Source organism: Asterias rubens, chromosome 16 (genome assembly GCF_902459465.1).
Source record: "Asterias rubens chromosome 16, eAstRub1.3, whole genome shotgun sequence".
Classification (NCBI taxonomy): Eukaryota; Metazoa; Echinodermata; class Asteroidea; order Forcipulatida; family Asteriidae; genus Asterias; species Asterias rubens.
Genome location: NC_047077.1, coordinates 9391765 through 9418269, shown reverse-complemented (window position 1 = coordinate 9418269; position 26505 = coordinate 9391765). Strand labels below are relative to the sequence as shown.

The 26505-nt window shown below is 39.3% G+C and overlaps 2 protein-coding genes across 2 annotated transcripts; one reads left to right on the top strand and one right to left on the bottom strand.

Moving 5' to 3' along the window:
- Positions 1-1042: 1042 nt before the first annotated feature.
- LOC117300710 (transmembrane 9 superfamily member 1-like) lies at positions 1043-18174 on the top strand. Its single transcript, XM_033784463.1, has 14 exons — positions 1043-1138; positions 2708-2797; positions 3250-3331; positions 5062-5166; positions 5939-6057; positions 7570-7746; positions 8988-9059; positions 10216-10363; positions 10804-10929; positions 11093-11185; positions 13767-13877; positions 15229-15391; positions 16521-16712; positions 17420-18174. The coding sequence occupies exons 1-14, from the start codon at positions 1043-1045 to the stop codon at positions 17619-17621; spliced, it is 1776 nt and encodes a 591-aa protein (XP_033640354.1). The 3' UTR covers positions 17622-18174.
- A 271-nt stretch (positions 18175-18445) lies between these two features.
- Positions 18446-21985, bottom strand: LOC117301095 (protein TsetseEP-like; the record flags this gene model as incomplete). The annotated part of the gene is made up of 1 exon (XM_033784979.1): positions 18446-21985. A coding segment is annotated over one exon (504 nt), but the record flags the coding sequence as incomplete, so codon positions are not given.
- Between the last annotated feature and the right edge of the window lie 4520 nt (positions 21986-26505).

Below are 26505 nucleotides of genomic sequence, written 5' to 3'. Positions count from 1 at the left end.
GTTTTCATATTTGGGATGAAGATGAATGACAGAAAGCCCTCGTTTGTTCTTATAAAAAAGGAACTAAATCATTATTTTGTAATGGAAAAAATGATCTTTGTTAAGAATAACAACTTAGATAAGTTCAATACCAAATGGGGCATTTTGTATTGCTATGTACCAACTAAATGCCTTGCATAATAATCAAATTTCCTGGTTTTTTTTTAAATTTGCCATTTCTCTTTTAGTATCGTTCTATAAGTAGTTGGTTTTACCAGTAGTTTGTGTAGCTTTGTACATTGAAGAAACTTGAATAAATTTCCTCCTCCAGGGGAAAAAAAATAAAAATAAAAATTACCAAGTCTCAGAGTATTAGTATTTATTTACTAACCTTCGAGACCTGTAATTCTTTGACATGTGATGGATAGGAGCCTGTGGCGACCTATTACACCGTCGAGGCAACTTTACCTTCGCCGAGCAGCGCGCTTGCAGCTAAGATTTTAATTAGAGAAACGTTTCTGAAAGAGTCTACTATTTTTAGATATACTTCTATTACGTGTTATTAACTGAACTTCACGGTCGCGTTTTTGAGAAATGCCAAAAGTCAGAGCGCCTTGAAGGCTGCCGCCGGCATTTTGGGCGCCTGTGATAAACAAGTTCGGCTAACTAAGTGGCCATCACCTTTTGAAACAAAATGATCACACGTTTGTTGTCATCTCTATCTAAGATTAGATCGACACCCATGGCGGTTGTCTGTAAAGCTCTAGCTATAGGCCTTGTCAGTGGACTTAGCTCCTGAATTTGCATCATTTTGCATTAATTTTGCAAGGTCACAGTTTACACAGCCGACAATGCGCAAAATGACAAAATTGAACAAACTTGTAAAGATTGTGCGCGCAGCACAGCCGAGTGATTGCAACCTCGTCCTTGGTACATTTACTCGATGCATTCGTCCCCACGCAGTGATAGAGCCTGCTTGCAAAACTATACGCAGTGACACAACACAGGTTGATAATCGAAGTTGGAACTCGGGAACAAGGGTGTCAGTCTATTAATAATCAAGATGGCGACGGTACAGTTGGCATTTCATCTTGTCTTTGCATTTGCACTTATTGCAGTTTGCAAAGCTTCTGGCAACCATTATAAAGACGGAGACAAGGTAGTGCGCTTTATCTGTTTATCTTGTACAATTTTTGAGGAAGTTGTGATTTAAGTTAGCTGGGTTTTTTTTGTAGTGAAAGTGTTGACTTTTTTTCTTGCGTTGCGTGTGACGGTGGCTGCCGGTGTTGTTTTTTGCACAATGTTGCTGCAGTCACTATCCAAAATGGGGGCTGGTCATCTCGCCCCTAGCCAGCTTGAGAAAATATTTTTGAAAAAAGGACAAAAACTTACCTTTCGAAAAACTGTGCAAAAATTACGTTTTTATTTACGTGAATTATTTCAAAATTGGAAAGCTGACATTCATGTACTTTTTTGGTTTCTCTTTGATGAAAGAACTTTAAGAAGGAGCTCCCTCCAAGTCCAGTACTGAGTACTCTTGTCCTTGAAAATATACTTCTTAAGTTCTTGTGGCAGTCGACAAAATGGCTGTAAGAAATTTAGACACGTCATTACAAGACATTATCTGGTCCCGAAAACGCAAAAGTAAACTTAATTTTTCACAATTTTGCTGCAGCTTTTTCCAAGATTTTGTTTTCTATGGATTTATTAATCTTTATTCTTCTGGAAAACTGAATCCTTGTTTGATTTGGACAAGGTTAACGTTGACAAATAAAAAGTTATTTACAGCTACTTTTTACACACAAACAGATGCGTTTCTACATAACTGCCATTTTGACAGACTCGCTTCATATGATTATGATGAGTGAATGGCGGGCAATGCATGTACGGACAGCGCGCACGCACTGTCTTGTACACCCCTTTCACAGAATGGTTTAGTCCAACTAAAAAAATCAAGCGTTTGCAAAGCGATGCGACAGGTTCAAAATATAAACCTGGAGGAGAGTTACGTTAGGGCAACTAAACCAAGCATGGACAAGTTTCCTGACACCCCACCACTTCATTCGATATCAAATACTAAATTTAATTCACTCAGTGAGATATATCCCTTTTTGTAGACCTCATAACTGGGGCGCTGTATTCCTTTTTTCGAAATTTTGACATTATAAAAAGCTGTCTTACTAGCACCCCAGCGAAATCATATTTTGAGTCTGAGGTAAGGGAACATTTTCACACCAAAAATGCCCCAAAATGACGGAAATACCCAAATGAATTACCTTCAAAACTGCCAACTAGCCTCTTCATGTCATGTAGCTAGAACAGTTTTTTTGCTGTACACGGATGTGCAGTGTATTGTGGGTTCGAATCATTGATATTTTGTTGGGGGGGGGGGGGACTTGCTAGGGGGCCAGATGACCAGTGTTCTCCAAAATAACCGGTGTCCTCGGGGCTTTTTGTACCCACCGTTTCCACGCTGTTCCTTCTTACAAGACACTTCGTACCTATTCAGTACAGGGTCACGCCACCAAAATTTAATGAATACCCCCCCCCTTACATGACACTTTGCACCTTCTAAAGCCGTTTTCTCTGGCCTACGCCTCCTGTGTCTTTTTGGTATGTGATTTATGATAACTTAAAATTGCATTTTTCTTATTGTTGAACTAGTTCATCAAATTTTCAAAGAACATTTTTCAAGCCAACTGTATTTTTATGTTTGTGTCGATAACAGGTCACAGTATTTGTGAACAAAGTCGGACCGTACTTCAATCCACATGAGACGTACCATTATTATCAGCTCCCTGTGTGTCGACCAGAGAAGGTAAGTGCCCAAAACCTTAAGGTCCGGTCACACAGGCCCACGATAATGAGAACGAAAAAAATGCACGCCCTCGATTGGTTGAATAAGCGTGGGCATATTCTGCGTGGAGCAATTAAACCAATCGAGTGCGTGTGTTTTTAACGTTCTCGTTTCTCGTTATCGGGGCCTGTGTGACCGGGCCTTTAGAGTAGTATTTTTCCTGCAAGGTACATGTATGTGGAACTACACATTTTTAAACGGTGAAACCTTTTACATAGCACCATGTAATCGTTTACAAGGTGCTTTGCACAATATAAAGCCAATCAAACCAGGAACACCAGTTGTACCCTTTCTCTTTATGTTAAGTGCTCTGTGACACAATGACTTGCCAACATGATTATCCTCAATGGCTTCCTCTGACAAATTCTGTACTTCACATTTGACGTTTCTTTTCACTTCTTGTCAATCCACAGGTGGAGACACGCAGTCTAACACTGGGGGAGATTCTAGATGGAGACCGCATGGCCATCTCAATGTATGATATTAAATTTAAAGGTATGGTTATATGTCCATGTCTTTTAAGCTTGGGCGGTTCCAGAAATTTTGGGCTCGGTTCCGGTTCGAAAAAAAAGCTCGGTTCTGAGACATACCCGGTTCCAATTCAATATAAAACATAAGCCGCCCGTACCGAGCTTACACACACACAATTGAGCCGATCTATTTTAACTAAAAATAACCAAGTTTTCGGTCTTTTGAAATCGGAACCGACAAAAGCGGGTACCCGGTTCCACAGAAGAGTGGAACCGCTGGTCCGGTTTTCAATTTGGAACCGGGTAGAACCGAAGGAACCGCCCAAGCTTAATGTCTTTCTCAAAATCATATACAAATGCTGACTTGGGTGTGATTTTTGTGCTGAACACACATTACTTTCTTAAAACTTCATGGACAACAATGGGAGACTTTCGGACAGTCCTTTTTCAGTTCTCATCAGTAGTGCGCGTAACACTGAGCATGTGCTAGCACACTCGGAGCCACAAAAAAGGGCCGCTTTGTCTGCTGCCGCCAGTGTCTCAAAAGTCTCCCATTGGTGTTGTCCAACTCCAGAGGCCAATTTCCTAGTGCTGCTTAACAGTAGCAGACAAACTTTCATTAGCGTTAAGCGTGTTAGTTTTTCACAGGTCGCAAGAAACTTAGGCAGCCAGCTTACACTATTTGCATTGTAAACTAATTCATTTTCATACAGTACGCATAGTTAGCTAAGCGTGACCTGTCATGTGCTTATGGTTAGCTTAGCTGTGAAATGGCAACATTAGCCGTTAACTAGCGCTTCAAAATTGGGCCAAGTATCCAAACTTAATAGATTAATATTATAAGCCAGCACATGAGATAACAAATGCTGCAAAATATTAATAATAAAGCGGACATTTATATTGCCCAGTTACCTATATAAATATACTCTACTGCGCATTACAAGGTATACAAAAAATGCAGGGAAAAAAATGAAAAATCAAATACACAAACAGAGCAAGAATGAATTAAATGGGTGAAGTAAACAAATGGGTTTTTAACTTACATGTAGATTTGAATAAATTAAGTGAAGAAGACTGTCTAATGCAAGGTGGGAGATTGTTCCAAAGATTTGGAGCGGCGTATATAAATGCCCAATCACCTAATGTAGGCCTAGATTTCCTAGATGGGTGAGATAACAGTGTGGGATCTTGAGAACTCCTGAGCCGGTAGGTCAATTGAGACTGAGAGAGGGATTTCATGGTTATCAGTTCTTGGATGTATGTTGGTGCTAAACCATGAATGGGTTGGTGCTAAACCATGAATGGCTTTATAAGTTAATAAAAGAACTTTAAATGCTATTCTTTGTCGAACCAGTATCCAGTGTAACTCATTTAACAATGGACTACATTGAGAATATCTAGAGGAATTACATGTTAGTCTAAAATCTCAATCAGTCATTGAAGTCCAGAGAAAGTAGTGGGGAAAAAACTCATGTTTTCACCGTTTTCAATCATCAAGTTTTGAACTCAAAGGGACGACTTATTGTTTTACTCATTTCTCAGAAAATACGTAGCATAGCATTTTAAGGAAAATTTTCCACCACGACCATCTTTATACTAGGAACATGTACTTGATGTAAGTTGTGTGCAACTCTGCTAACTTTCTCAATGGTAAAAAATAATGTAATTCTTTATTAGCATGATTAAGAATGTAAAGCTTCAGCTGCTAAAAAGAAATTGGTTTAACCAATGTTTTTCTCTCCTCTTTAACACCAGAAAATGAAATGAATAAACAACTTTGTATCGTGACGTTAAAAGAGAAAGACATCTACCAATTGAAGGAAGCCATAGAGGACCTGTACTACTTTGAGTTTGTTCTGGGTAAGGTGAACTGTTTAGTTCCTTAGTGTACAAAGCAGAGCAGAAACTGTATGTAACTGCATCTTATCACCCCAGACCAATTATGATGAATATATCAAGTCTTATATAGCGCACGTATCTACCAAACAAGGTAATCAAGGCGCTGAGTATATACAAACTTTTAGAAAGAAAGGTTATTGCAGCGATGAATTCTGAGACTCAATTTTTTAGCACCTTTTAAGGGTTAACAAGGTTCTACGGCGCATACAGCAGCCTTAGCCATGAACACCGGGGCAAACCCCTTCTCTTTTCGATAATTGCACTGGGTTCTTTTACATGCCCTACACAACACATGGGACCAACTGTTTAACGTCCCATCCGTAGGACGAAGCCGTGTTTAAGTGTCTTGCTTAAGGACACAAGTGTCAACTTGCAATTCGGGTAGATTCAGATAATTTTCCCCTGAAACTATGTAATAGTTCCCACCCACTCTATGAGCCTAAGATCAACCCGGGTCGTCAATGAATACTCTTTCACCTCAAGTTATTTTTAAAACGGTCCTGTTCACCAGATTACTCAATGTTTCAAATAATTGATTTTTTTTATTGTTTATACACTGATAAAGTGATTGGTGGAGTCCAATCCAATGTGCATAATTAATACTTTGACATTCCAATTGAATATTGCGTGGGAGGTCTAATGAGTTGAACCCGAATCCAACTTGCAATTCCTACCCACAAATAACGTCCACAGTGACACCTACATTAATCACTTATTTTTGTCTTGAATGCAGATGACATTCCCCTGAGAGGATTTGTCGGCCATTTTGAGGAGGGTGCCTTTATCCCTCACACCCACAAGCTCTTCCTGTGGCATCATCATACCTTCCATATAGAGTACAACGGCGATCAGGTATTGAACTATTCACCGCAGACAGATAGTCTGCAGAACTTACTGTGAAAGGGTCTTGGTACTTTTTGTAGGACACAAAACACAATATCCACAGATTTACATTAACTTACACAGATTGAAGATAATGATGGTAGAGAGCTTCCCTTAAAATATTTCTTACTAAGGTTTAATCGCTTTATTTTACTATGTAAAACAAAGACATTGTTTTACCTATCTCTCAAAAACTACAGCACCTCAGGAAGTAATTTTTGTTAAGGGAAGCTTTCTACTATCGTTATCTTTAAACTCTTTAAGTTTAATGTCAAGCTGTGGACAAAGTGTGTTGTGTTACAGAAAGTACATTAAATCTTTTAAGTTCAAGAAAGCAAGGTCTGGGCCAAGTTTCATAGAGCTGCTTACGCCCCAAAGTAGCTAAGCATAACAAAGTTATCCTTACCAGAATAAGTTCACCAGCTAAACTATCATGGCCCAGTTTCATGTCTCTGCTTATTAAAAGCAAAAGTCAGCGCTTACGGAAGCAGGGAAGTCTGCACTTTGGTCAAGCAATTTCGTTGGTTAGCAGGGATTTTTTTTTCTGGTGTAGCACAACACTTTCCTGAGCACAAAAAAAAGTTAAGCACTACAACATTCTACAGCCAGATGAAGGTTACCAGCCATAGTAGCATTCCATATAATAATAATAATAATAATAATAATTGTGGCTTCTTATGTGGCGCACATGTCAGTCACTCAGTGACACTCCTGGAGCTGTAACATACAGTAGGTCCTGCAAGATATGGGACTACGTTTGAATTATGAGACCTAATTCTGATAGCACCATGTAATGTTTTACAAGGTGCTGTGGCTCAATTTGCTGCCGATCGGAGGGGCGAACTCCTTCTCTTCTCGATAAGTGCACTGGGTTCTTTTACATGTGTTACATAACACATGGGACCAACGGCTTAACGTCCCATCTGAAGGATTATTAGCATGATATTTGAAAGCACTATTTACTGTCTAAGCAGCTCTATAAAATTCGGCACAGGCTTTCGGATGCCTTTGTGCCTGTGACACTGACTTAAATACCAACAAGAAATTATTTGACTTTACTTATTTTACTCTTGCATCTTTGGTTCATATTTTTGTACTTTTAAGTACAAAAAAGACACTGGACACCTATGGTAGTTGTCAAAGACCAGTCTTCTCACTTGGTGTATCTCAACATATAAATGCACAAAATAACAAACCTGTGAAAATTTGAGCTCAATTGGTCATCAGAGAAAATAATCTAAGAAAAAACACCCTTGTTTCAACACTTAAAAATCTAATTCTGAGGTCTCAAAATCAAATTCGTGGAAAATAATTTCTTTCTTAAAAAACTACATGTATGTTACTTCAGAGGGAGCCGTTTCTTGCAATGTTTTATAATAGAAACAGCTTTGAGTAATTACCAATATCGCCAAAGCCTTTAAATAAAGTACTTAATAAAAACATTCCGTGAAATTGATTGTGATCTACTTCTTTTGTTTTCAGATTATCTATTCCAATATTACGACCAGGGAGAGGATGCCGTTGAATCTGGAAGATGTTGTGGCACCCCTTGAGGTTCAGTTCTCTTACTCGGTAGTGTGGAAGGAGACCAAGATGACCCATGATCAACGCAACGTCAAGATCCTGAAGAGTAGCAGCTTCTTCCCAAGAACTCTGGAGGTGAGGAGACCTGTTTAAAATCACTTGTGTTTATGTTAAAGGAACACGTTGCCTTGGATTGGTCGAGTTGGTTTTTGAAAAGCGTTTGTAACCGTTTGTTGTAAAATGCATATGGTAGAAAGATGTTGTAAAAGTAGAATACAATGATCCACACAAACATGCCTCGAAATTGCACGGTATTCCTTTTACCTCTTCGACTAACACAGTCGGCCATTTATGGGAGTCAAATTTTTGATTCCCGTAAATGGCCGACCGTGTTAGTTCGCACAGTAAAATGAAAACCACGCAATTTCGAGTGGTGTTCTACTTTGAAAACATCTTTCCAACCAATGCATTTTATTAAAAAACGGTTACAAACGCTTTTTATAGACCAACTCGTCCGATCTAAGGCAACGTGTTCCTTCAAAGGGTTTGGGTACTTTTTATATGACACAAAAGACATAAGAAGACATAATAAAACTTTATTGATCTCCAAAAGGAGAAATTGCGTTGCTCACACAGGTTTTAAAAAGCACTACAAATATAAATAAGTAACAACAGGCAAATACAAAAATAGCACAAGATACAATGCACAAGGGTACCCTGACAGGCCATGTACATGTATATAATAATAATAATAATAATAATAATAATTATAATAATAAACGGCATTTAAAATACGCTCTACTTAGAAAACTAAATCACAGCGCTTACAAATATATTTAGTACAGGAAAATAAATAAATAAATAAAAAATCAATTGAATTAAATTGAATGAAAGCCAACTGAATGCAATAAGTTAATTAATGTTGAAATAGGTATGTTTTGATCATTTGCTTGAATTTGTAAGTTGATTTAACATTTTGGATAAACCATGTTAGACTGTTCCACTCCTTTGCTGCAGTGACTGTAAATGTTCTATCACCAGCCTTGTTACGGGTGCGTGGGACAGTCAGCTGGAATGGGTTGGTGCTAGACCGTAGGTTAGGTCTTGAAGGAACATAATGTATAATGCAGGACTGCATGTAACATGTATACAACAAGAAACAAGTAGAAAGAATAATTTATATATTAAAAATATGCAAAAATTGTGAGCCAGCACTTATCTTTCATACAACGGGTCCACAGATTGACATTAATCTTACCTGGTTTAATGATAAAATTTGAACGTGCAAACCGTCCATGATTAGACAACCTGAATAATAATTTACAGTTCCTAAGCAATGAGTTTTATTATGTTCGTTGTTACATTTTAATTTCTAGGTTCACTGGTTGTCGATCATCAACTCCATGGTGCTGGTGTTCCTGCTACTTGGTTTTGTCCTTATCATCTTGGTTAGTACCAACAAATTCTTTAATTATAATCAGCATGTTGTGCCAAGCTATCCATGGCCCAATTTCATAGAGCTGCTAAGCAAACAAATTGGCTAAGCATGAAATTTCATCCCTGATAAAAACAGGATTACCAACCAAATTTCCATTTATTGCATATTGCTGGTTACTGGTATTCAGCTGTTGTTTGCTTATCCTGAAAATCACGTTGAAACTTGGTTGGTAATCCTGTTTTTATCAAGGCAAAAATTTCATGCTAGAAGCAAATTTTGGTGCTTAGCAGATCTATGAATTTGGGCCCAGTTCACCAGACTCTTGTATACAAATATTGACTGCAGTCATAGTTTAAACCATTGCACGAGTAAAAGGAGTCAATAATTATTTGTTTTATAACACCCCAAAAATTTATAAATACTGTATTATTAAGTTACAGACCTGAATGCAACAATCCACGGACGACGCGAATACAGATTGCGAAAACTTTTACAGTGCTCTGCATGTAGTGTCATGTAATCCGAAATGGTTACAGCCTATTAATTTATCATCATCGTACACGCAGCGGACGTCTGGGTACTGCACGCCGTGTGCTAGTCTTTCGGACTAGCGCACGGCAAACCGATGCACTATCACACGGCCGTCGTCTAGCAAAACTAAGACATATCATGTGACGCGCTCTAAACCAATGAAAAGGCAGAATATTGGTAAGGGGTGTTATAATGTTTGTTAGTATTCAAGACACTCGACTACAGTCTCATCATCTTGGTTTGAAGCCTGGTGAATGCTTTGTGTGAAGCGATTCTGACTTCACAGCTCTTGTTTTCGCTGAAAATGTTTCTTAGAAGTTTAGCACAGCTGAACTTTTCGAGGGTTGTTTGTTGCAAATTTGTGACGTCAACATTTGCATCGCATTTGCAGTTTGAACCGCGCTGAACTTGATTCTTTTTTGGTTTAATCAATATCATTCCAGTGGCTAAGACAACCAGACTCAAGCTCTGGTGTTTCTGATCATTAGAGTGTGGGTTTGAGTCCCTCAATATTTTACCTCTAGGGAGTTTTACTTCATGGGTTTGACTTTCAGAGAGTTCCAAGTTTTTTTACTCCTTTAAAATACTAAAAGGTTTTATCTTGGGGAGTTTAATTTTTTTTTTTTTTTACGTAGATGCGCATTCTGAAGAATGACTTTGCCCGTTACAATCTGGACGATGAGGAGTCTGATGAACTAGACCAAGAGGAGAACGGCTGGAAGATTGTCCACACCGACGTCTTCCGCTTTCCACCACAGAGAAGTCTTCTATGCTCCATGCTTGGTAAGATTGCTGTCTGTCTGTCAATTGACCTGGGGTCGATTTCAAAAAAAGTGTCCTAGACGTATGGCTAGTCCTAAGTTAGGACGAGTAACTCGTCTAACGCTGGATAAGACTAGTCTTAACTCTTTGTGAAATCCAAAAGTTACCAAATCCAAAAGTTAGCCAAAAGTTACTACACAAATTACTTTTAACCTAAAAAAACCCTGATAAAGTATAACCTGATAACCTGAGATTGTAGTTTACCACAGAGGTTAATTTTGTCTGGACGCATTTTGGCGTGTGATTAAGTTTTCACGCAAGCACAAACCATTACTGTAGCAAAAAGAGTGGCGCTGTGTAACCACAGTACAGGGCTTTTCATGGCTGGCTACATTTGTGAAATGGAATTAATGTTTTCAGCAAATTGAATTAAAGTGAATTGATGGTTTTTACCATTGCAGGTGTTGGTTCTCAGTTCCTGGCCCTAGCTACATCTATCATCATCATGGCCCTGCTGGGTATGTTCAACGTCCACAGACACGGCTCCATGAATACTGCTGCCATCTTACTCTATGCTCTCACCTCATGTAAGTATCGCTCACTCGCCCACTCACCTGGTCGCACACAGGCAGCTTGAGTATGGCTTTTCCAAGTAATTCGGTCTTGCATGAAAACTTTATCCATCATTCAAAGTTTGAAATACTGTCTTTAACTGAAAATCAATCATTCGGTTTCTGCTTGTCTCTACAGGTGTGTCGGGATACGTGTCCAGTAGTTTCTACAAGAAACTAGGAGGAGAGAACTGGGTCTGGAACATTATCCTGACATCGTGCATGTTTTCAGGTAAAATAAAAGTAGTTCATTCAAATTATAACAGCCCAAATGCATTTCCCAATGCCCTTGACCCGGGGTTTAGGCAGTCGTAGCCAATAACTGTTTTGGTGTCATTGGTCAGTGATTAACCAATGGGCAATTCAACTGAAACAGTTATCGGTTATGACCGCCAAAACGCCCCCAAGAAATGATCCGCCAGCGCTCATAGGATTCTGGGCGAGTCTTAGGACTTGGGGGATATTGTTTTTGGCTCAATTATCAGGTTGGCTCTTTGGTTTCTTTCCCCGCCTTTCCCTCGGTGGACTCTGGTTCAAACCCCACCTTGAACCTTAGAGCCTTGTATGAGGATTGAGTTGTGCAGTCCCTACATGGTTTACTTTTTATTGCGCCTTTGATCTGTGTTGCATTCCCTCACTTTTGAGCCTTGAATTTTGGTTGTCTCTTTTTCTAATTTTTATGGTTATCTGCATTTGAACCGCTGTGTATTTGTTATGTTTTATTGTTTACTTCCTAGATGGTTTAATGGTTGAATATTTTTATTGTTCATTGTCATGCGCCTTTAAAACAGGTTTGCCTGGAATTGGCAAAGTATAAATAAAATAAAAAATGATTTTATTTTATTATTACATGTACCTGGTTGAATGAGTTTGCAAAATTGTAATTTGTTTATTTGTGTGCTTTTTATCTTTTGTCTGGCTCTATATTTGAATTGATCAATATTGTTCAATTATGTATTAAAGGCAGTGGACACTATTGGTAATTGTCAAAGACTAGCCTTCACAGTTGGTGTATCTCAACATATGCATAAAATAACAAACCTGTGAAAATTTGAGCTCAATTGATCAACAAACTTACGAGATAATAATGAAAGAAGAAAACACCCTTGTCACTCGAAGTTGTGTGCGTTTAGATGGTTAATTTCGAGACCTCAAGTTCTAAATCTGAGGTCTTGAAATCAAATTCGTGGAAAATTACTTCTTTCTCCAAAACTATGGCATTTCAGAGGGTGCCGTTTCTCACAATGTTTTATACCATCAACCTCTCCCCATTACTCGTCACCAATAAAAGTTTTATGCTAATAATTATTTTGAGTAATTACCAATAGTGTCCACTGCCTTTAACAAAACATGTTTTGCTTTTTGTGTTTTGCATTTCTTCCTGTTGTCTTCTCTGGATTGCCTGTGTGCCATTTACAATGAAATGTACTTCTATTGCTCAACTTGTCATTGCCATTGTTTCATGTAAATGTCTTCACTGCAGTACTTATGTTAAAGGGTGTATGTAACTTTTGTAGGACAAAAAACACAATGTCCACAGATTGACACTAAACTTACACAGTTTGAAGATAATGATAGTAGAAAGCTTCCCTGAAAATACTACGTGCTGAGGTGCTGTAGTTTTTGGGAATGAGTAAAACAATGTCATGAAAATAATTTTCGTCTCATGAGATGAAAATTATTTTAATCTTTTACAAACGTATTTTCATGACATTGTTTTACTCATTTCTCAAAAACTACAGCACCTCAGTAAGTAATATTTGAAGGGAAGCTTTCCACTATCATTATCTTCAAACCCTGTAAGTTTAATGTAAATCTATGGAAATTTTGAAAAAGTACCCAAATCATTTAACTTGGCTTAACTTATATCATTCAGTTGTTCCTCATAATTGTGTTTGTAAAATGCTATCATATTATTTGTTAATGTAATTTATTTTGATATTTGAACAATGAATTGTTACTCCATTTTGTTGATGCATGTATTTTTGTATGTTCTTAGACAGCAATTGTTAATCTTCCACCATGACTACATGTATCTTTATACCATCTATAAACAAGTTCTGTACAAACTTGTGAATCTTTATATTTTCATCCTTACTGATGTTATGCTTATCCTTAGGAATTCTTGTAAACACTTTTCTGAAACTTAAAAATAGGGGAGTTTTTAAAAGGGTAGTTTTCAAAACAGAAGGTTATAAATTTACAAATAAATAAATTAATGAAATAAGATTTTCTCATGAGTGAGAAACCTACTCAGTAATTACATAGTGTCTATTTTATATTATATTTTCAATTACTGTTAAGCGCTTTGACTTTAAAAACAGGGCAGTTTTAAAGGTAGCAGTTTTCAAATAATAAGGTTATAAAAATAAATGAATGAAATAAGATTTCTTTTAAGAGTGGGAAATTCCCTCAGTAATTACATAATGTCTATTTTATTAAGCGCTTTGACTTAAAAAATAGGGCAGTTTTCAAATGACAAGATTATAAATTAATAAATAATAATTAACAAATGAAATAAGATTGTTTTCAAGAGTGGGAAACTCACTCAGTAATTACATGATACTTTCACTTACTGTGAAGCGCTTTGACTGGGCAGTTTAAGAGGTAGCAGTTTTCAAATAATAAGGTTATAAAATTAATAAATAAATGAATGAATGAAATAGGATTGTTTACAAGAGTGGGAAACTCACTCAGTTCATGTAATTACATAATGTAATGCTTAAATCGCTTTGAGGCCTACAGTACGTACATTTAAGGCACTTTATAAATCCATTATTATTATTATTATTATTACTTTTATTTTCTTACAGTGCCGTTCTTTTTGGTGTGGAGCGTGGTGAACTCAGTGGCTTGGTACAATGAGTCAACCCAGGCTCTCCCCTTCACCACCATACTCCTACTCATGTGTATCTGGATACTCAGTAAGTATCAGTCCGTCTTTAGATAGTTCTATGTATTTCAAGTTATACTACAGTTCAACTCTTCTTTCGTCTTGGTGGTTTCCCACTCTTGAGAGTGTCGTGGCCGAGCGGTTAAGAGCACCGAATTCAAACTCTGGTGTTTCTGAGCAGCAGAGTGTGGGTTCGAATCCCCAGCCGTGACACTCGTGTCCTTAAGCAAGACACTTAACCATTGCTTCATCCTTCGGATGGGACGTAAAGCCGTTGGTCCCATGTGTTGTGTAAACGCATGTAAAAGAACCCAGTGCACTTACCTTGGATCGGACGAGTTGGTCTATAAAAAGCGTTTGAAACCAATTGTTATAAAATGCATATTAATTTATGGGAGTCAAAAACTTGACTCCCATAAATGGCCGACTGTGTTAGTCGACGAGGTGAAAAGAAAACCACGCAATTTCGAGGCATACTTGTGTAGATCATTGTATTCTACTTTTACAACATCTTTCTACCCATATGCATTTTATAACAAACGGTTACAAACGCTTTTCAACGACCAACTCGATCGATCCAAGGCAACGTGTTCCTTTAAAGCAAATGGCTGAATGAAGCAAAACGGTGAACGATTTGCCTTGTATATAATAGCATAGCAAAATGCTGTCTGATGATGTATTACTTGCTACTCAAACATTTCATTTGCTAATGCTACTCAATATTGGCATTCAGTGTGCACAAAATATGTTCAGTCTAAATTCTTTGCTATGCAAAATTGCTGGACGAAATCGTTCCCTGCATGTAAATCAAGTCAACTTCTTGTTCCCTTACTGTAGGGAACCCAAGTGCGCCCTCTTAGTGTGCCAACTGTCTAATTCAAGCTTTTGAGATGAGCTTTATATTAGAGCCAGTGGAAACTTTCGGTAAACAGTGTTGTCCAAGGGCCACACTTCGTGTATCACAACTTCTATATCAAATAACAAACCTGTGAAAATTTAGGCTCATCGGTCATCGGAGTCGGGAGAAAATAACAGGAAAACCCACCCTTGTTTCCGCACGTTTCGCCGTGTCATGACATGTGTTAGAAATAAATCCGTAATTCTCGCTATCGAGAATTGATATTGTTTTAATGTTTTCTCAAAAAGTAAAGCATTTCATGGAATAATATTTCAAGAGAAGTCTTTCACCATTACCTTCTCTAAACCCTGTAAAATGTTTGTAAATCTGTGAACTTGTTTTTTTTTTTTCTGTACCGAAAGTGTCCAATGGCTTTCATATTAACATTGAAAAGCAAAAAAGTCTAAATGTAAAATAAAAAAAATGACTAGACAAAGGAGAAAAAGTATGACCAAAATCTACCATCTGTTGTTTTCATCTGTAGTTGGATACCCTTTGACGGTGATCGGCGGCATTATGGGCAAAAACATGTCCGACTCTTTCGACGCCCCCTGCAGGACCAAGAATATCTCCAGAGAGATCCCATCAGTTCCTTGGTTCCGCTCTGGCTTCATTCACTGCATGGTGGGTGGCTTCCTTCCCTTCAGGTAAGATTCAAAAGCCCCTAGGGCTGAATTTTATAAAACTGCTTAACTAATAATAATAGTAATAATTTGGGGGCTAATCCTTCTTACTCGCAGCTAAGAGCTGAATTGCGACAAAACGCGGCTACAACGTGTTTGAGAAGTTGGCAAGCAAGGGCGCCTTTGGCTGCCAGCCACATCAACCCATTAGGACCACGGAGCACAGCCAAATATCGAAAGTGTTTGATTTTTCCCGAGGGAGGAAAACCGGATGGACTGGAAAACCGGATGGTCTGGAAAACCCTCGTGGCACAGCAGAGAACCAATGCACAACTCAACTCACATATGGCCCTGGCCGGGTATCGAATCAGGGTCACCTTGGTGAGAAGTGAGCGCTTTACGCACAAGCCAACCATGCCACGGCCGATTTAAAAACCCACAGATCTATCTAAAGGCTGGGTCACTCAAACATTGCCTAAACTAGTTCTCAAAACATCCGAACCCATCTTAAAAAAAAAATCGCAGAACAGTTTGGTCTGGCTTTTTTTGAAAGAACGGATAAGTTTGGCCGAACAATGTCTGTAATGTGACCCTAGTCAGTTAATTTCCCATAATGAGGAGGGTCTGTCTTTGAATGGGATGAGCGTGCTACAAACGGACCCGACACAACATGATTTTCAAACACTGGTAGTAAATCAACACCACGAGTTATATATAAGAACTAGAGGGTGCACTGGCCTATGTACGCGGCCCGGCAGGCACGCATGCGGCCATTTTCTAAGTTGACAAAACAGAATCACACAGCGTGTGTGTGCGCGCCCATTTTGTAAGTTGACAAAACAGCATCGCGTAGCTTTCATTAAAAACAAACTCCAACGTGTACTTCATATTCAATGCGCGTTTGGAATGGCGCTTGTCTCCTTGCAGTCCCGTCGCGTTTGTTCAAGCAGCATCATCAGTGCGCCCTCTAGTTCTTATATATAACTCTATGGTCAACACATACAGGGGTCATTGTGAGGGTATGAGAACACTTAACAAAATGGATTGTAATTTTCTCAACCACAAAGGACACAAAGAAATAAATGATTATACAGTGCTCACACACATATCAGGGTAAAACCATATCATTGATTACTCTCTGGTTTTACCACAGTGCCATCTCGGTGGAGCTCTACTACATCTTTGCCACCATCTGGGGTCGTGAGATGTACACGCTCTACGGTATCCTCTTTGTAGTGTTCGGCATCCTACTCAGTGTGACGGCGTGCATCTCTGTCGCCCTCACATACTTCCAGTTGTCCAATGAGGACTATCGGTGGTGGTGGCGATCTATCTTCAGTGCTGGGTGAGTTTTTTGTTTGTCTCCCCCCCCCCCCTTTTTTCATCAAGAAGTTGTTCAAGCTACCCTCTGGAATTTGGAGGATAGTGTTGACCTCTTTAAGAAAGAACTCATCATATCAGCAAAAACAACATTATCTCAAAAAGTACCTTTGCTCATCTGAACCCTCCCACTGTTTGACCAGTCAATATTCTCCACATGGTGTTTGAACAATTTATGTACAAAACATAGACAACCTTGAGTATTGTTTGAAGCTTTGCATGGTGTTGAGAAATAAGAAGAAACTATACATAAATAGTAAACTTGCGGGTACAACCATGTGTAAATCTCTTTTGTGTGAGTGTTGGCTCTGAGAAGAGCCGGTTTGGTCACGACATTGCGAACAGTATACTCTGCTCGTCTATGTTAACCCTCTCTCTGTTTGACCAGTTGATGTTTGTCTCATTGTCTTTGAATAATTGATGCACTAAAACATGCCAGCCTGCAGGCATATCATGTGGTCAATGCATACTACACACTGAGTACACGAATGCATAGTGATAGTCCTGTCCAAACACAATGCGTGTGATTTAAGGTTTTGAACATTTGTTGGTCAACTCGCTAAAGTGGGGGAGGGGGTTAAAAACATTATTAATTTTTTGTTCAACATCATCCATGACTTCATCACTAATCCGTTTCCATCTATATTTTTGGTTTTTATTCCGGTTCCGTAGATCGACGGGCTTATTTGTCTTTATCTACGCAATTTTCTACTTTGTGAAGCGCTCTAGCATGACCGGCATTCTGCAGACTGTGGAGTTTTTCGGCTTCACGTTTCTCGCGTGCTACGTGTTCTTTCTCATGCTTGGCACGGTCTCATTTTTCGCGTCGCTGAAATTCATCCGCTACATCTACAGAAATCTTAAGATGGATTAGGACTCTGCGTCTACGGACGACTCACGTGGTGTGTCTTCCGTCCGTGGAAAAAGGGAACGTAAATCCAGCTGATATTAATCCTTACTTATTAACTGATAATAATATTTAAAAAAACTGTTTAAAATATTGGTTTTGCCTTTATCAAGATGGATTCAGTACTCCATAGGTGAAGCGACCATGTTTTGCAATTATAGGCATAACTGATCTGAATCGGGAATCCATTGCTTTTTGTAGACTTACATTGCTTTTTGAAGATTTACTTATGAAGAAATCTTATGGATTCCTCAAGGTAGGTTTATTGGTGAGAGTTATATGATGGATCTGCTAAAGGTTCAGATCAAACTGGAAGTTTCAGATGTGTTATAACAGGCTGCAACAAGATCAAAAACTTCAAACAAAAGATGGTGTCAGTTTCTTGTGGTGGTACACATATGTAGATATTTTCTTATGGGATTATGCTGTGAGTTGTGTACTTTGTTTGAAGTACATACATGTACATCACTCGAACATGTATAAGTACATGTATTGAGCTTTCATTTTTTTATTGTTTTATTATTATTATTATTTTTAAATTTATTTTGTTATGCAAGTCGACAGACACACAAGGCCTGAAGGCCACTTCAAGGTGTGGGCTGGAATTATTTTTGTCCAGAGGCCATTGCCACCTACTCCTAGGGCTGAAACAGGGTTCCCCCCTTTTACAGTCCATTTGGATGTACATGTAGGCTTGGGTATCATCAGTCCGAAGCCTGGCCGGTAGAGCAGAAAGCACTACCTCCCCAATTTTATGTAGCAAGTGTCACGACCGGGATTTGAACCCACACTCTGCTGATCAAAGAGCAGAGCTTGAATCCGGTGCTTTTAACAGCTCGGCCATGACACGCCACATGTGAAAGTTTTATAAGTGTCTGGATTAAATATCCTCTGTATGTGTTTATTGTTAGCATTATGAAGAATCTGGGAAACAGAAGTGGGAGTTGTGGGCCGCGTCTGATTTAGTTACAGACATGGTCAGTGGCTCACGCAGATGAAACAAACCCATTTTTATTTTGTTTTCCTTTTGTTGAAAATGTCCTGCATCAGGTAGGCAGAGATATTTTGCTAAACTGTAGAGGCTCAATTTAGCGATATTGGCAGCATGGATTATTAATCTTTTTTAAATTTTTCATTTTTGTTATTTTATTGTTGTTGTTTTATTTTTTTTATATTTTTTTTAGGGGGGGGGGTGTTGACCTTCATTGATGATCTTGCAGAAATTCGCCTTTTTTTACACAATATTGTTTTTTTTACTCCAAACTTGTGCCAAAATTGTTGGTACATTTCAGCCACCTTTTTTTTAGCAAGAATGATGTACTGTTACTACATTGTAGGTCACAAATTAACACTTTGTGGCAGGCTTGATGCCCAGTTTTTGAAAGATTAAGGGCACCAAAGCCTTTTCTCCTTGGTACATGTAATTGGACCTTTTAGAGGAAATTGTAAATTTCTATTGGAACTTTTCAAGGGCACATAGGCAATGGAAGCAATAACTGCAATTGCCACCTATAAGTAGTAGGCCTGGGGGGGGGGTGGCAGTTCTTTGGTTAGTTTATTTCCCGCAGAATTTGTTTAATTTTGTTATTTTTTACTTTAAAACATGCCTGATTTAAGATAGTGTTATGAGTTAATGTTAACTGAATTGATAGTTGTTTAAAGATGCAGCTGTGGTTCTTGGTTTAGTTTTTAATAGTTTGTTTGCATAAATTGAGGCAGGGTTTGCCCATAATTTTTTTTTAGGATCAAGAAATATGTCAGTTTACTGTTCCGTCGTGTCGGCAACTGTACCTGTACTTAGTTTGATTACGCTTTACACTGGCATACAAGTAAATAACTAGATAAATAACGATACAAAGAAACAAAATAGATTAAAATACCAAGCCAGTGAGTGGCAAGGAGGAACAGGTGACCAGCACCTCTACAAAGCTGTCGTACAACGAAGAATGTCCCTTAATAACCACCTCTCAATTTAAAAACCACCCACCCCTCAGTTTAAAAAAAAAAACACCCATTCCTCAGATATAAACAAGAAATAAATTTAAAAAATAAATTTTACAAGAAAGAGGTCCAAAGAAAGCAGGACTGACAATTACTAACTGAATTCATATTTAATGGGGATCTTTTTTTACACTGAGCTAGGCAGCCGGATCACTCTAAATGAATTTTGACTGGTCCTCGTGTGTTCAAACTGGCCCCCCAAAATGAGTATGTTCTTTATTACATAATGTTTGTTGTCAAGTCTTCAATTGCGATTTCCTCAACTTTGACTGTTTTCAGACATCACATTGTAAATATTTCTGTGGAAAGCTGGTACTGGTAGTGAATTTATAATCAGTGAGGAATAGAGATTAAAATCTTTATGTATTTTATTTTATCATTTTTATGGAATTTTCCCCCGGTAATTAACAGCTCTTTATTTTGAAGTCGACAAGAAATATGAAATTCCTCTTTCATCATGTTTAAATTTATCAAAGTCAAAATGATGAAGCCTCCTTTTTTGTTTGTTCTCGACGATGTGTAAAAATTGTGTCTCAATTTAGATAACTATTAAATATAGAGCATTATTTTATTCTCTTTTTTCGCTCTGGTCTGATTAATGTAGATACATACAGTAGATGTATTTTTGATTTTGTTTAACCTGTTGTATTTATTTGTTTTTATTTTTAAAGGCAAAATCTGTTCTCTCGTATTAGTTAATCTGATTTTAATTTTTTAAGTTAATATTATATACCAGACTGGTTTTACTGGAATTACATTGGCCCAATTTCATGGCTGTGCTTACTGTAAGAACAGAATCGGCGCTTCTGAAAGCAGGGAATTATGTGCTTACAGCAAGCATATTTCACGGGTTAGCAGTAAATTTTGGCTTCTGTGCGTTCTATGCTTCTAATCGCAAGTCGCATTACTCTCCCCATATACATGTATGGCTCTGCTCTCAGCCAATGAGAGGTGCTGTTTCGGTTTATTGTGACATTATATTTCTACACACAATTCGTGGTCTGATTTTGTTTGCGTTTGTGTTTGCGTTAATTCTGACCATAGAGTAAGGACACTCTATGTTCTGACGCAGTGATTTTTGTAAATGATTGTTAATAATTAGTATAAAAAAATGGCTGAATCTTACAAAGCGCCAAAGTCTGCTTAAAAAGAGGCTCAAGGCGCTTCACCGGGATACAAATAAAAAATCTAATTCAAATAGCAATTTATAATATTACAAAATGTACAGAAAAGCAGTGACCAATCTAAGGGTATTAAAATGTAGGCGTTATAGAAATGATAATACTGTGTTCTTATGGGGCTATAGCTATGTGCTTTTCTACTTAATAAGTATAGGGCTTCGTCTACTGGCTTGGATCTTCAAGCACTCTTGAAGAAATGTTTGTGTACATGCTGTTTGTGTAATGGGTGATGTGCAATGCATTAAAATGTAAGGCCTTGTCCCAATTTGCGATTTTGGCTACAGCTACGGCTAGATCAGCGCGTCTGTCAGTGTTGAAGAATAGCAGACGCGTGCGCCCTAGGCGTAGCTGTAGCCGAAGTCGCCAATTCGGACACGACCTGTAAGCACATGACGTACTGAGTTATCTGTCGGATGTGTAAGGATGGCGCATTATGCGAAGTGCATGGAGGGCACATGGTATACAACATGCGACAGTGTAATAACAAAAATGTTTTTTTTGCACACATGTAGGCCTATTTTACTAATATCGCTGTACTACTTGCACCAGTTTGCCATTCAATGTTCGTCACAAGGGGCTTTTTCCCAAACCTAGGCTCCGGCTTGGGCTCTGGCTTAGGCTCTGGCTTAGGCTCTGGCTCTGGCTTCAGCCTGGGCTCTGGGTCAGACTCCAGCTTGGACTCTGGCTTGAAATCATGATTGGGCCCTGGCTTGGGCTCTGGCTTTTGTTCTGGCTTATGCTCTGGCTTGGGCTCTGGCTTATGCTCTGGCTTGGGCTCTGGCTCATGCTCTGGGTTGGGTTCTGGCTTCTGCTTGTGCTCTGGTTTGGACTCTGGCTCTGACTAAGCTTGGGCTCTGGCTTCTGCTCTGGCTCCGGCTTGGACTCCGGCTCCGGCTCAAACTTGGGTTCTGGCTCCAGCTTTGGCTCTGGTTTGGGCTCTGGCTCTAGCTTGGGCTCTGGCTCCAACTTGGGCTCTGGTTTGGGCTTCGACTCTGGGCTGGGCTCTGGTTTCGGGTCGGGCTTTGGCTTGGGCTTGGAATCTGATTGGGCTCTGATTTGGGTCGGGCTTGGCTCTGGCTTGAGCTCAGGCTCTGGCTTGGGTTCGGCTTGGCCTTTGGCTTGGACTCTGATTGGGCTCTGATTTGGGGGTCAGGCTTGGCTCTGGCTTGGGTTCGTCTTGGGCTTTGGCTCTGGCTTCAACTTTGGGTTGGGCTCTGGCTCCAGCTAAGGCTCTGGCTTTAGCTTTGGAACAGGGTGAATTTCGCAGGTAGCCCAGAGCAAGAGCAGGAGCCATAGTTAGGGTGCTACACTGCTTTCCACAGCAGAATTCGATTCTATGGTGCAGGTACATGCCTGTGTGTGATGCACTATAATTATTTAATTTTTGTTTATGATACATTGATATGTCATTGTGCTTTTTTTTTGATCAAGCGATTTCATCATAGCTTGCTTCTCGCAGTATGTGTGAACAATCATGTTTCTCAAGATAGTAACAAAATCTGTGTTTTAAATAATAGGTATTTATTGGATATTTTCCTTTCACATCTACAGTCTTCGTAACACTTTTGAGAAGGAGACCTGCATGCTAAAACAAAAGCACACGGAGACAAAACCTTGCTTGAAATAAAGTAACATGTTTAAGACCTCTAGTCTTTGGTATCTTTATTGCTTTTCTTGGAAAAGTTTGTGTATTTTTTTAGTGAAACTGTCAGTAATACCTTGTCTAATTAAGGCACCTTTGTTAGCTGATTGGTAACTGTAATGGTCTATCCCTAAATAATGACATCGCATGCATCATAGTACGTTTCTTCTTTGCTCCAAACTGGTTACAAGTTACAACAACTGAGTAGCGCTTGCGCAATCCTTAAAGTGGCAGACGCGACTTACATGTTGTTACAACAACTGAATACCACATGTGCAAATCTTAGAGTGGCAGACGCGACTAAGTTGTAACAACTGAGTAGCGTGTGCGCAAGTCTTAAAGTGGCAGACGTGACAGAAATAGTGGGTGCGCAAGTCTTATAGTGGCAGGCGCGACTTAAAGTGACTACACTACACTTACCAATCCATCTCAAATCCCTGGCTCGAGTCTTTACCAAATTAATGAAGGATTCAGAAGGAGTGAAGTCCAATGCATTCCGATCTTTGCTAAGAAGGATGTGAAACTTTGCATCGTGTGTTGGTAATTAGGTGTGGTTTGCGGTAGAACCATATGTGTAAATCTCTTTTGAGTAGTTCTGAAAAGAACCGGTGATTAACAACCCAACGTTTCGATCGGTATAATCTGATTGTCTTCAGGAGTGTTCGTTCTAAAAGATCCGGCCAAGTTCAATTATGATGTTTAGAAGTGACATAGGAGTGGAGGATATTTGAGTGTTGAGGTCTGATGTGTGTCAAAATGCTCAGGGGATTGTTTTTAAATAGTGGTTTCTTCCCCTATTTTTCACTTGTCCGGAACCCGGTTCACATCCCCCTTAGGAACCCGGAGCCTTGAGTGTGTGGGTTCCCCCCCCCCCGCATCTGTATCTGAGAGTTTTTCCTCTCTTTACTTGTACCTGCAAAACAGGGGTGTTAAAATTTACTTTAACCTAACTTTCACTTGTGTGGAACCCGGTTCAAATCCCCCTTTCGAACCCGGAGCCTTGAGTGTGGGTTTTCCTCCCACATCTTTTCTGATATTTGCGTCTTTTAGGATGTACCTGCAAAAACGGGGGTGTTCAAATTGACAGCATGGGTGTTGCCACATAAAAATTATGAGGGCCTAGATTTTACAAAAAAAAATAATAAAAAAATCAACATTATTTTACACCATAATAGGGTCACAAAATAACACTCGTTTCTGCCAAAAGAGTTGCAATGCCTTCATTTGTCTACATGATTTAACATTTTCTTTCTCAAATTGTATCAATGTATATTTTGGGAACTCAATGGGAGACTTTCTGGGACGATAGAGGGCAGCAGACTTACCGGGTAAATCCATTGTTCTCAGAATTATGCGCATGTTCAGAACTACGTAAACAATGGAAATTTACCCGGTATGTCTGCTGCCGCCTAGCGTTGTAAAGTCTCCTATTAGAAAACCCAGAAATTTAATCAGCGTGAAAGTCCTGAGAACTCAGAGTAACTTCAGCAACAAATAATACTCGTCTGATTGTGACGTCAGTAGCTTCATAGGCGACGCTGTGGAAGAAGAACTCCCATTGGTTGATAGGTTGTGACGCGCAATCAGACGGACGCATTGTCATTGGCAATCAGCGATGGCGGCTGCTCATTCAGAGCGTTCTAAAGTGAAATCAGTTGTTTGTGACGTCACATCGGTGAGAATGTTGACTACTGTTGCTATGGTGCATGCGGTCTTAATGCTAACTACCATCCCACTCACAGAAATACAAACACACCACTCACAGGTTAACGTGAAAACAGTGCTTTTTGGAGCTTTTCCAGCGATTTGAAATTGACAAAAACGATTTGCGAATCAGTCATTGTAAAACAACGATTTATTTGAATAACCTAAACCAGAAGTTTTGGAATTTTTTCCAAGTGAGTATTTTATCCCATGCCTTTCTCTGTTGGGTGCTTGTTTGTTACTTTTTAACGTGATACGATTTTTTCTAGAAAGGTTGACAGTTTTACCAGACGATGTGAAAACTTCGAATTCAAAGGAAACTAATAGTAATCTCGTTTCCTTCAATGAATTCAGACCTCGATATTAGGAATGACTTAAAGATGACTTGATGTCGTTGTTTTACTATTATTTGAGGACCCCCAGTAGGACCCCGACCTCTATCCGGAATATTCTCCGTCGGGTGACAGTATACAACCCTTCAATAGCAAAACATCTGAACTCGAAAAAATAATATATATATTTTTTGTTTTTTACAAGATCATTCTCAGTTATACTGAGGGTGCTTTCACATTTCAACATTAGTGTCATGAACGGGACTCTGGAGAATCGATAGTCCGATATATCTCAACCACAATAACTCGAATCCGATGCCCCAAACCGTTTGCTTTTTGCCCTTTCAGTTTAGAATTGCCATCAACAACATCTGTTTTTTTTTTTAAAGGATCATCCCCCGTTGGCAATTTCGGAGTGCAGAAACAAAATTTCCAAACCGATCGGCATGACACGAGTTAACAAGTTTATTAAAGGGCGCCCCCAGTTGGGCACGCACAGAGCAGAGAGCACGTAAGAATACTCGTTCAGTTGAGAAAGACTAAACAGAAACTCTAGTTGGCAGTCGCAATGGTCAGAGTATTTATTTCTGACAGGAGAGTTGCTGGATCACATTTCACTATGTTTAATAAAGGGCGCCCCCAATAGTGCCCATACAGAGCAGAGATCTTGAAAGAAGACTAGTTCCTTGAAGAGAGACTAAACAGAAATCCTAGCTGGCCATCAATGGTCTGAGTATTTATTTCTGACAAGAGAGTCTGTGGATCACATTTCACTGTGTGTGCCATCCACACAATGAATAAATCTCTTATTTCAACGTTGTAAGCTGCAGTACAAACATATTGCGTTTCCTGTTTTCAACTCTTAATCTTTCCCCTTTCTCTATTTCGCCCCTCCTTTTGTTGCTTCCGTTTCTTTGCCGGGTCTTATTTAATTATCGTTTATAAATATATTTATGGGCCCTTTTTGTGTTTACAAAAATTGTTTTGTATGACTGAGGCGGCGATGAGTTGGCAAAATACAACTTTGCTGCATGGTTACAATTTTGTTCGCACAGGAAATCACAGTTAAGAACTGAGTCTATGGGCGTAGTGGGCGTAGTGCCTTAAAAAGGTTTTATAGAATTAAAGTTGACTATTTATCACCCAACCTACACTTCCCTTCACCCCGATCACCACCAGCCTGCCACCTACACCGTAGCCACCTACAAAACAACCCACCTCACCACCCCATCACTGACCCCCCCCATCCACGCCCCGTACCCTGTCCACACCACAACGCCAACCACCATGCACCGCACTCACCCAAAACCCATGCCACCAAACCCCATCCCAACCAACATGCGCACCCCAGCCACCTTTATGCACACCACAAAGCCCTCCCATCAAATCCACACAACAATTTCGCCCACCCTGCCCAATCCACCATAACCCGACCAACCCGGCACTTGCCACTTCTTGCACCTTCTTCTCCCTAGCCTATTCTCCACTGTCTCCTCACAAAATTCTCCCTCTATCCTGTGTGCGCTGTCTGTAGCCAAGCAATACGTACTTATATTAGTTCATCTCTCCATCTTCTGTTTTGTCGCCCTCTTTTTCTTGTTCAGTTTGGTTGGAGTCCAGTTGGTTGTCTTGCATGCCCACCTGTTGTCATAACTCCTTGCAAGGTGATCTGCCCGTCTCAATTTCTTCGATTTAATGGTCTTCATAATATCACACACTCTTGAATTCTTTCTTAGGTTCTCATCCGTCAAAAAATTGGGCAACCAGTAAATTTGTGTACCCGACCGCCTGGGCGGTTGATGTTGGTTTAATGTATCTTCTTGTATCTTTTCACGTGAAATTTTAAGTTAAAACTCACGGCTGAGACTTGGACCGGATTCCGGAGACTTGACCCATATCTGGGTCAGGGTAGACCCATAAATTGCACAAAAAAATAATGGGCTTTTGACCCAGATTCTACGTCACTTGCTTCATTTATTTGTCTTTTTGAC

Excerpts from the sequence above, each read along its gene's own strand:
- LOC117300710 (XM_033784463.1), top strand. The coding sequence starts at position 1,043 with ATGGCGACGGTACAGTTGGCATTTCATCTTGTCTTTGCATTTGCACTT. Across the intron at positions 5,167-5,938 it reads CTACTTTGAGTTTGTTCTGG|ATGACATTCCCCTGAGAGGA; the intron begins GTAAGGTGAACT and ends TCTTGAATGCAG. Across the intron at positions 15,392-16,520 it reads GGTGGCTTCCTTCCCTTCAG|TGCCATCTCGGTGGAGCTCT; the intron begins GTAAGATTCAAA and ends GTTTTACCACAG.